Source organism: Anarhichas minor, unplaced genomic scaffold (assembly GCF_050575085.1).
Source record: "Anarhichas minor isolate MPS153535 unplaced genomic scaffold, ASM5057508v1 ptg000123l, whole genome shotgun sequence".
Classification (NCBI taxonomy): Eukaryota; Metazoa; Chordata; class Actinopteri; order Perciformes; family Anarhichadidae; genus Anarhichas; species Anarhichas minor.
The window spans coordinates 625,001-636,350 of record NW_027466569.1 but is presented as its reverse complement, the minus strand read 5'-3'; the positions used below and the strand labels follow the sequence as shown (position 1 = coordinate 636,350).

The following is an 11,350-nucleotide window of genomic DNA, read 5'->3' as shown; positions in this document are numbered from 1 at the left end:
TATATATATATATATAATATATATATATATATATATAATATATATATATATATATATAATATATATATAATTTATATATATTACATTATATATATATTATATATATATATATAATATTTTAAACCGTTTAAATGATTCATCATCATTAATAAATCGGAGGAACTCGATGGTAAAAACTTTAAATTTAAAACATTTATTGATCAGAATAAATGTTGATGCGTTCACTGACTGTCCGTCATTCAGACGATGAGGCGTTCAGTGTCTCCTGTAAAACAGTGTTTATGTTTCTGACTGAACTTATTGGTTTCTCTATATTTTTGTATTTTATGTTGTTTCTTTAACATGAAAAAAGAAAAGTCCTTCAACTCTTAAAGATTAAAGAGTTGATTTTATTTTTAACAATTTAGAGGATTTTTTTTATTCAACTGTTTGAATTCTTATTTTTGTATGAAAATATATATATATATATATTTCATGTCTTAAAAGAGTTTTATTCATACTGTTGTTCGTCTGTTTAATTATTTCTCATTTAATAAACAAACATTAGAACATTCAGCTTTAAATGACAAAATAAATGAATCATCATATTTCATCTTTTATATCTTTAAATAATTAAACAATAATTAACTTCTGAATTAAAATATAATAAATGTTCAAAAGAAAATCCGTCAGAAATATATAAATAACAAAAAGTTACATTTTAGACAGGATCATGAAATATAATTATTAATCTGATTTCATTGTTTCTGTTTCTTTGTTTTTATTGTTTTTATTCAAACGTTTGAAATGAAGAAGTTTAAACATCTGACGAGTTAAACTGTGTTTTGTTTACAGACTCACTGCAGCAGTATTATTATTATTAATATGATTATTAATGATAATATTAATATTATCATTATTTTAAATGTTATTTTAAATTTTAATCTCCAGCTTTATGTTCACGTGCTTCTGATCAATAATGAAGTCAGAATCAATAAATAAATAAACTTTAATCCTCAATAATTAAATCGATCCGGTTGAAAAGAGGATGACATCACTTCCTGTGTCATAATCAAACAGGAAGTTAGGAGTTTTTTTTTCTTTGAAGCATAAATTTATTTTTGGGATCACAAACATCTTGTGGTGTTTTTATAATAATCAGATGATCAATAACGGATATTGATTGTTGATCATCGAGCTGTGACGTCTTTGTTTAAACTCTTTGTTTTTATTGTTCAGCACTAAAACATCTTTTATCAATATTATTCGTTATTGATCAGATAATCTGATGATATGAAGACAATGAAGGAAACATTATACTATATATGTATATATATATATTATATAGTCAGTAATTAAAAGAAGCTCTTATTGTGAAAGGACTTCATGTCTGTCGATCAATATTAATGAAAACCACTCTGTGACCTTTGACCTCTTTAAATCTTCAGATTGCTTGTTTGTGATGTCATTTCCTGTTCTGTGATGTCAAATGTTTGTACAAATAAACAACTTTCTATCAGCTGTTGTCTGATGTCATCAATAAATCAATAAACTGTGACCTCAGTGATGAAGACTCCTGTTGGATCAATAACGATGAAGTGATGAAGAGCAACAACGATATCAACCAACAAAGACATTTAAAGGATCAATACTTTGATTATTTATTATTGTTATTATTTACTTTAGCTGATTTCCAGCTGTTTTTTTTCTTGAGTTCATTTCGTTTTTATAAAGCTGAAGGACCAGAATGCACCTGGGCAGGTCTACGTTGTATTGAACTGTTCATCACTCACCTGAGACCAGGGCCCCGTTCCTCGTACGTGGCTAACTGAGTTAGCCGGATACTTTTCAGGATAAGATGACGTAGATCAGGCTTTTCGGTTCCACGAAGCAAGTTTGGCAAAATCACCATGGCAACACATCCATAAGCTTGAAGCTGCTCCAGCGCAGGCTAACTGAAGGTAGCTGAATAAGCTGCCACTCCCCCGGAAAACATGGCAGCTCCTGTCATATACGGTAGTCTAATGCGCTTGCGCATATACTGGGGGTTATACGGGAGTTCCAGAAATGCATGTAAAGTGAGACACACGGTGATCCATTAAAGCAGCTGAGCAAACTAAGAAGCCTCTATTGCATTAATGTACAGCTCCCTTCCTCAGAGATCCACTGATGAAGGAGGATATTAGTTAGATTAGTGTTTTATAGGGAGAGAGTTCTTCCACATCGCCAAGATCCGTCATCACATCATGATGACTTCCTGTACGAGCGCTATCCATTCTGCCCACAAGGAATCATTTATTTACAGAGCTTCTGGAGCATACATTGAACACCACACGCTGCAGCCGAGCATTGACTCTCACACACTGGATGCAGCCTTGAGCTGTTCTGCGAGTGGTACATTGTTGTTCAGTGTCGGCGATGCGGAGAACATGGGGAAAGCCGCTGCATGCCGTGCTGTTGGTGAAGTTTATTTGGCGCTTAATAAACTTATGGATGTGTTCATTACATCACCATGGCACATATTGTACTGACTCAGCATTCTGAGTAATGTGTGTGTGTTAGTGTTTACTTGCTCTCATGTCCTCTTGATGGCTGCGTTGCATACATGAGGGTTAAAGCACTCATAATGATATGACAGTGTTATTAGTACACCAGCATATCATTACTGTAGAACATGATGAAGGTGGACTCATGATGAGAACAGAGAGAATCACACTATTTATCTTCACTGCTTCAGTTGATTGAATGTCTGATGATGAATAACACACACACACACACACTGATCCGCCCACACACAGACTCACACACAGACTCACACACACAGACTCACACACACAGATTCAAACTGCTAGTTCTATATGGTAATCTACACAGACATGTATATACACATATATAGTACATGATACATGAGCGCATACAGTACATATATCCTCATATTAATGAGTATCAGTTAGATCCTCTTTGGGCTTGTTTTTATCTTATTCTGAAAGAGTTGAGATCATTATTGTCGCTATAGATCTCATTGGATGATGCATTCATGAAGCCTACTGCCAGCAGCTCATTTAAAGACATATCATCTGATTGATTGGGGTGATGAGGCATTAAAATGAGCCGATACATTTACAACACTTACGCATTTAACTTGTCTGTGATATTCTGCGTGCTTCTTGTCTAGCCCTCACAGCGGTGGAGGTGTTAGATTTAGCCGTGATTATGGTCTTGAATTCCTCATATGCGTTCATGATCATCTCCTGCTCGTCAGCGGAGTAAAAAGAGGCTCTTTCTCTGACTTTATTTAACTTTGTACTGTTAGAAAATCATGGTTTCGGTGATCGACGCTTCCCCCTTTTGACGTAGGACGGGCACGCGCAATTATCCTGATCCTGATCGTCTGGGTCGAATTAACGAGACTGTTTGAGAGGATCAGCCTTGGAGAAACCGACATAGCCTGACGTCAATCATCGGGTTAATTTAAGCTGCTAATAGGACATTTGATCGACTTTGCTGAACCACGTACGAGGAACGGGGCCCTGGACCAGATCCTGCAGGAACCTGAAGCCCTCAAACCTGTTGAGTCACAACAACACAGTTCAGGAATATTCATGTTTATATATACAGTATGGTCTTCAGGTCAATGGAGCTTCTTCTTCTGAGTTTTATGGCGGTTGCTTCTATAAGTGTTGCTTTAGTGCCACCTGCTGGACTGGCTCTGGTTTCTTTATTTATGTGTGAACAGCGAAGAGGAGGAAGAGGAGGAGGAGGAGAAGGAGAAGAAGAAGAAGGAGAACAGATCACAATGAGAGAGAAAAAACTTCTGATACAAACTCAGTTTTTAATAAACTCAAGTTTATTATTCAAGTAACAAAAGAAAAGTGACATTTATTTACACACATGTACAGATAGTCCAGCTGGTCCTAGATCAGACTCTGGATCAGACTCTGGATCAGAAGAACAAACTAACAGCAGATGAACTTTAACAGAGTTTATATTTACAGACTAGAACCTGAAACACATGAAAACAACTGGAACTGATCCGAGACAAGAACATCTGGAACATCAGGAACGCTGAGGACCAACCTGTGTAGAGACAGACAGGTGTAGAGAGAGAGAGAGACAGTCATGTTATATTGACGAGTCCTCAGCTCTACTTCCTGGTCCTCTCATGGTGGTCTGAGGACAGACTGGACTACAGAGACTCACTATCATCTCTCCAGGTTACAAGTGGTACTACAAGCTAACTGGTTAGCATGCTAACATCAGTAGATATGAACATGTGACCTCTTCATCCTGATGATGATGATGGTTAATTTATTCATGTTTCACAACAAAAGTCACTGTTCAGTGTTTTAATTTAATTTTAAATTTTAAATTTAAAAGGTCCTCTGAGGTCACTTACTGTCCATCAGGTCAGCTGATCACACGATGGTGGAAGGACTGATGACCGGGACAGCTGTCTGAGGACAGACCGGTAGAGACAGACAGACCGGTAGAGTTACTCTAACATCTGAACACATGGGGAGTTTGATTTTCTCTTTTAGCTCTTTCATAAGTGACGAGAAGTTCAACAACAGACTGAGTCTTTGTGAAACAATGCGTTCTTATCGTCGTCTCTTTGGTCCTTAAACATATCTGAAGTATTCTCTTTGACTTAGAGACTGTGTGTCTTTAACTTGTAGTCCTTCACTCTGGACTACAACTCCCTTGATGCTTAATGATTGACACGTGTTCACCAGTGAAGGAGGTCTCTGGACTCACAGGTGAGATGAACTGGCTGCTGAGGTGCCGTCTGTTGGAGGAGGAGGAGGATGATGAAGGCTCCTCCTGCAGGAGAGAGGAGACGCAGCCACTGTCTGAGGAGCCAGAGAGACATCGAGAGGAGCCAGAGCTCTCTGTGGCTGAGGGAGAAAACATAACGTTATTATAACGTTATTAAACCTGTGTGTGTGTGTGTGTGTGTGTGTGTGTGTGTGTGTGTGTGTGTGTGTGTGTGTGTGTGTGTGTGTGTGTGTTAACGTACTCATGGAGGGCTGGCTGCTGGTCTCCTGCTCGTCTTCCTCGATGCAGGAGGTGATGAAGGAGCCTTCAGCAGCAGGAGAGGAGGAGCGATTCTGACTGCAGGAGGAGAAGAAAGGTTATAAGACCAGGACAGAGGTGTGTGTGTGTGTGTGTGTGTGTGTGTGTGTGTGTGTCCTACCTGTACATGTGTAGGTTTAGAGGTCCCAGCAGGCTGGATGAAGAAGGTCCTGATGTTGAGGGGTCAGAGCTCACCGCTCCTCCATTAAACGGGTTAGAGTGATCGAAGACAGAGACGGCAATGGACGCCCGCGTTCTGGCTCCTGATCACGAGAGTCATGAGACGATCGATCAATAATAAATAATCAATAGAAAACACTTTGATGTTTCTCTGTTTACGGACTTTTAAAACTTTCTAAATGATGGATTTCAGTCTTGATAATACAGTTGATAATCTATTAACATGGCATTTAACATTAACACCAATACATATAATGTAAAAAATATTCATCCCTAGAATAAAGAACACATTTATTTATTATCAACTTGTTTGTAATAACATTAGTTATTTTTCCCCCTAGTCTCTTTATTAATGGCATTTCTTCCTGATACATTTTAGAGAAACTAACGCAAGCTAGCGTTAGCAGAAACCGACTAGCCAGTAACCGTACAGCTAGCTGCAACTCTACCATCTACGTAATCTAGCTCATCTACGTAATCTACCTCATCTATGCAATCTACCTCATCTACGTAATATACCTCTACGCAATCTACCTCATCTACGCAATCTACCTCATCTACGTAATCTACCTCATCTACGCAATCTACCTCATCTACGCAATCTACCTCATCTACGCAATCTACTTTATCTACGTAATCTAGCTCTTCTACGCAATCTACCTCATCTACGTAATCTACCTCATCTACGTAATCTACCTCATCTACGCAATCTACCTCATCTACGCAATCTACCTCATCTACGTAATCTACTTTATCTACGTAATCTAGCTCTTCTACGTAATCAACCTCGTCTACGTAATCTACCTCATCTACGTAATCTACCTCATCTACGCAATCTACCTCATCTACGCAATCTACCTCATCTACATAATCTAGCTCATCTACCTCATCTACGTAATCTAGCTCATCTACGTAATCTAGCTCATCTATGTAATCTAGCTCATCTACGTAATTTAGCTCATCTACGTAATTTAGCTAATCTACATAATTTAGCTCATCTACATAATCTACGTAATCTACCTCATCTACCTAACCTACCTCATCTATGTAATCTACGTAATCTAGGTCATCTACGTAATCTAGCTCATATACGTAATCTACCTCATCTACCTCATCTACGTAATCTAGCTCGTCTACGTAATCTAGCTCATCTACGTAATCTAGCTCATCTCCGTAATCTAGCTCATCTATCTATCAATCTACCTCATCTACGTAATCTACCTGATCGACATAATCTACGTAATCTACATCATCTACCTATCAATCTACCTCATCTACGTAATCTACCTGATCGACATCATCTACCTAATCTACATCATCTACCTAATCTACATCATCTACCTAATCTAGCTCATCTACGTAATCTAGCTCATCTACGTAATCTACCTCATCTACGTAATCTACCTCATCCACGCAATCTACGTAATCAACCTCATCTATGCAATCTACGTAATCTACCTCATCTACATAATCTAGCTCATCTACGTAATCTACCTCATCTACGCAATCTACGTAATCAACCTCATCTACGTAATATACATAATCTACGTGATCTACATAATCTACCTCATCTACGTAATCTACATAATCTACGTGATCTACATAATCTACCTCATCTACGTAATCTACCTCATCTATGTAATCTACCTCATCTATGTAATCTACCTCATCTATGTAATCTACCTCATGTGCATCGTAGAATTTGAGAATCAAGATTCGTACCTGAATCGATCCCCCCCACACTCCTACGAGTGAAATGTGCTTTTATTTTGAAAAGCGTTACCTCTGCTCTTCATGATGTAGTGAACGGCTCGGTCACTGATGGCTGCGTCACTTGGCCGGATGTCCAGAAACGGTTTGTTACCGACTCCCATCGACACCATCTCCTTCAGACGTATCTCTGAAACACACAGACCATGAAGAAGACCATGAAGAGGACCATGAAGAGGACTCAGGTGATGAAGAAGACCATGAAGAGGACTCAGGTGATAAAGAAGAACATGAAGAAGACCATGAAGAGGACTCAGGTGATGAAGAAGACCATGAGGAAGACTCAGGTGATGAAGAAGACCATGAAGAGGATACAGGTGATGAAGAAGACTATGAAGAGAACTCAGGTGATAAAGAAGAACATGAAGAAGACCATGAAGAGGACTCAGGTGATGAAGAAGACCATGAGGAAGACTCAGGTGATGAAGAAGACCATGAAGAGGACCATGAAGAGGACTCAGGTGATGAAGAAGACCATGAAGAAGACCATGAAGAGGACCATGAAGAGGACTCAGGTGATGAAGAAGACCATGAAGAGGACCATGAAGAGGACCATGAAAAGGACTCAGGTGATGAAGAAGACCATGAAGAGGATACAGGTGATGAAGAAGACCATGAAGAGGACTCAGGTGATGAAGAAGACCATGAAGAAGACCATGAAGAGGACTCAGGTGATGAAGAAGACCATGAGGAAGACTCAGGTGATGAAGAACACCATGAGGAGGACTCAAGTGATGAAAAAGACCCTGAAGAGGACTTAGGGGATGAAGAAGACCCTGAAGAGGACTCGGGGGATGAAGAAGACCATGAAGAGGACTCGGGGGATGAAGAAGACCATGAAGAGGAGATGATAGAGAGCTCTGGTTCCTGTACCTTTGTTTCTGGTGGCCTGGGTCCAGAGGATCCGGGCGACTCCGGTGGTCCAGGCGTGTTTCACCTCCGACGTGGCGGCCTGAAGAATGAAGGTCTGGTTTTTGGACGTCCTCCTTCTGAACCAGATCTCAAACCGCAGCCCGTTTTCTCCTGCGGACTCCGTCAGACCCACATCGGCAGTCTGGAGGACACAGAAGAGGATCTCAGTCTAGACCTCCACAGTGGGGGGGTGCTGTGGGACTCAGACCTGGTCTGCTGGTTTTACCTTGAAGGAGTGTTTGTAGATGAAGACGTCCAGGCCTCCCTCCATCTTCTTGGGTTTACTGAAGAGAACGAGCTCCTCGAACAGGAAGATGTGACGCTGACATTTCCTCCTGCCGGTCCAGACAGTGAACTCATCCTGACGGATCAGCTGACCCTGTTCCTTCAGGTTCACCTGCAGACAGACAGTTCATTATGAAGGAAGACATACTGAGGAGGAGGAAGAGGAGTTCACACTTTACGTACATCACAGTCTCGGATGGCGTCCATTGCCAGCAGGTCGTTGCCGTGGCGAAGCTGGAACTTCACCATGTTGGTGGCGGCCTGAAGGGCATCAAGCTCCGCCTCCTGAGCCCCGCCCACCTCCTTGATGAGGTCAGTGAGCAGCAGAGCGTATTTACTCATCCTCTGCACCGGCTTCAACAGGTAGGACGACAGGTCCATCTTATCACCCAGCTCCACCTGCTTCCTCTGGGAGGGGTGGGGGGGGGGGGGGGGGTACAGTGAGTCATCAGAGGTCAGAGGTCACAGTGAGTCACTAAAAGAGGAAGAAGAAGTGAGACGGCTCTCACCCTGAAGAAGGAGTTCCCGTGGTTGGCCAGCAGAGCGTCAGACTTTGGTTTGTTCTTACTGTACAGAGCGTAGAGACAGAACTGATCCTTCTGTTAGACACAACAACAACAGCTGAGTCAACAAACACCTGTTCATCATATTATTGATCATCTACGGGACGTTCTATCAGCTCTGAAGTGTGTGTTCAGTGTGTGTTCAGTGTGTGTGTGTGTGTGTTCAGTGTGTGTGTGTGTGTTCAGTGTGTGTTCAGTGTGCGTGTGTTCAGTGTGTGTGTGTGTGTTCAGTGTGTGTTCAGTGTGTGTGTGTGTGTTCAGTGTGTGTGTGTGTGTGTGTGTGTTCAGTGTGTGTTCAGTGTGTGTGTGTGTGTGTGTTCAGTGTGTGTGTGTGTTCAGTGTGCGTGTGTGTGTGTGTTCAGTGTGTTCAGTGTGTCTTCAGTGTGCGTGTGTTCAGTGTGTGTGTGTGTGTGTTCAGTGTGTGTGTGTGTTCAGTGTGCGTGTGTTCAGTGTGTGTGTGTGTGTCTTCAGTGTGTGTGTGTGTTCAGTGTGCGTGCGTTCTGTGTGTGTGTGTGTGTGTGTGTCTTCAGTGTGCGTGCATTCAGTGTGTGTGTGTGTTCAGTGTGTGTTCAGTGTGTCTTGAGTGTGTCTTCAGTGTGCGTGCGTTCAGTGTGTGTGTGTGTGTGTGTGTGTGTGTGTGTGTGTGCGCGTGTGTTCAGTGTGTGTGTGTGTGTTCAGTGTGTGTTCAGTGTGTGTGTGTGTTCAATGTGTGTTCAGTGTGTGTTCAGTGTGTGTTCAGTGTGTCCAGTGGGGGACCCTCAGTGTGTGGTTGTGGTTCCTACATGTCTGATGAAGCAGTGGGGGACCCTCAGTGGGTGTCTCCAGCAGGCCTCCAGCTCCCTCAAGAAGAACTGACTATGGAAGTCGAGGAGCTTCTCCAGGTTCCCGAAGACCACGGAGCGTTTCCCCCTGAGGTCCTGAGGGAGGTCGGCCCGGTCCATCTCAGGGAAGTAGTGATGGATGATGTAACGCAGAGAGCGCACATACTCCCTCTCCGTGGTCACCATCTCCTCCACCACGTGACGCAGCTTACTGCAGAGACACACCACATCCCATAATACACATTTAATAACTGATGCTCTTCTGTGTAAAATCTGTGAAGTATGTATGACTCCATCTGACCAGTGGTGGGCCGTCAGGGCCTGCAAGGTCTTCTCTGCTGGCCTAAACAGAATCACAAAGTTATATCTATTTTATAATTTAATAATTGTTCTTAAATACACTACATGTATTATAATTTATAAACATATTTTCCCCATCATCTTATGTTCTCATTGCACAGCTCCTGTCTTCCTCAGTTGCTCTGCTTCCAGTGCAGCTTGTTTTAAGTAGAGCTTTTATCCAATCAGATCTCACCTCTGTGTCTCTAGGTAAGAACAGAGGCCTGCAGACTCTCAAGTGCATCCATGTGCAGTTTAAGTGAATGGGGACGATATTGTTGATTGTCATAGTGTTCAACCAATCAGATCTTTAGTTTGACATGTTGGGCGTATTCTTTGACGTGTCAGAGCTGCTAGCTGGACTACAAGTACGTGATTGGTCAGTGGGCTAGCGTGACATGTTGGGCGGTGACAATCCCAATATCTGCTGCCTCTGTGGAGCGGACATTTTCAGCCTCAAACGCATTAAAACGTGTTCAAGAAATACAACTGGGGAGGCTCGACTGTCTTCACTGGCGTCCATGAATCCAGAAGGACTTCTTACTGGAACTAAAACACACGGATGTACTGAACAACCGTGAGATTAAACTCTTTGTTAACAAAGAAAGGAGGATGGACTTTGTCTTTAAATAGTGAACAGCAGCTCTGGTAAGTTAAATGCGTTTGTTTTTACATCTGCAGCAGCTTTAATATGCTTGTTTATATATTATTATTTGTACAACTTGTTTTTATGAAGATGGATTTTTGTTTGGTTTAATATGTGATATGAACTATTGTTACGTCCAATGTTGCTCTGGGGACATATTTAGCAGGTGCCAGTGTTGCCAACTTGGCGACTTTCTTGCTAAATCTGGCGACTTTCTAAACCCTCATGGCGACTTTTTTTTGTGAAAAGCTACGAGTGACAAATCTAGAGACTTGTTCTGGTGTTGTTGGAGACTCCTCTGGTGTTTGGACGTTAAAGCGCGTTCTGCCCTGTGGTGAACGAGCCGCGGTGCTGCCGCTGCCGTGAGCCGCTCCGCCGCCGCCCACAGAAGCCTCGCGCAGCAGTCAGAGCAGAGAGGAGACGCACTCTATCTACAGGTGTTGAGCTTCATTTTTACACGAAACAAATAATAACCGTCGCTGTGTTTCAGCTGCAGGACAGCAGGTATGACATGCACGGCCCGCCACTGCATCTGAGAGATAAATGTTGTGAAACACAGTAAATAAAAACTAATACTGAGATAAAGTACCTCAAACGTGTATTTACGTGTAGTTCTGGAGTAAATTTACTTTAACGCTTTAAAGGAATCCCCCCCCCCGCTGATTACCCACCTCCCTCTGGGCCTGTTCTCTGTTGCCGGGCTGACAGTGGTCCTGGTGGTCCCAGGGCTGCGTAGACCCTGTCCTGCCCAGCCGTGAGCAGCCGTCCTGGGGCAGAGTGTG

At 42.1% G+C, this 11,350-nt stretch overlaps 1 protein-coding gene across 1 annotated transcript in view; it reads right to left on the bottom strand.

The window, feature by feature from the left end:
* Positions 1-3,804: 3,804 nt before the first annotated feature.
* plekhg4 (pleckstrin homology domain containing, family G (with RhoGef domain) member 4) overlaps positions 3,805-11,350 on the bottom strand; it is a 28,566-nt gene continuing 21,020 nt past the window's right edge. The window contains exons 11-22 of the mRNA XM_076083220.1: positions 11,240-11,350; positions 9,545-9,794; positions 8,709-8,798; positions 8,383-8,607; positions 8,141-8,311; positions 7,876-8,056; positions 7,016-7,132; positions 5,174-5,315; positions 4,997-5,091; positions 4,735-4,874; positions 4,376-4,433; positions 3,805-4,056 (exon numbers count right to left, since the gene is read on the bottom strand). The exon at positions 11,240-11,350 is cut by the window's right edge and continues 782 nt beyond it. Of these exons, the coding sequence (XP_075939335.1) occupies positions 4,395-4,433; positions 4,735-4,874; positions 4,997-5,091; positions 5,174-5,315; positions 7,016-7,132; positions 7,876-8,056; positions 8,141-8,311; positions 8,383-8,607; positions 8,709-8,798; positions 9,545-9,794; positions 11,240-11,350 (1,561 nt within the window). The 3' untranslated portion in view covers positions 3,805-4,056; positions 4,376-4,394. The remainder of the gene's footprint in view (positions 4,057-4,375; positions 4,434-4,734; positions 4,875-4,996; positions 5,092-5,173; positions 5,316-7,015; positions 7,133-7,875; positions 8,057-8,140; positions 8,312-8,382; positions 8,608-8,708; positions 8,799-9,544; positions 9,795-11,239) is intronic.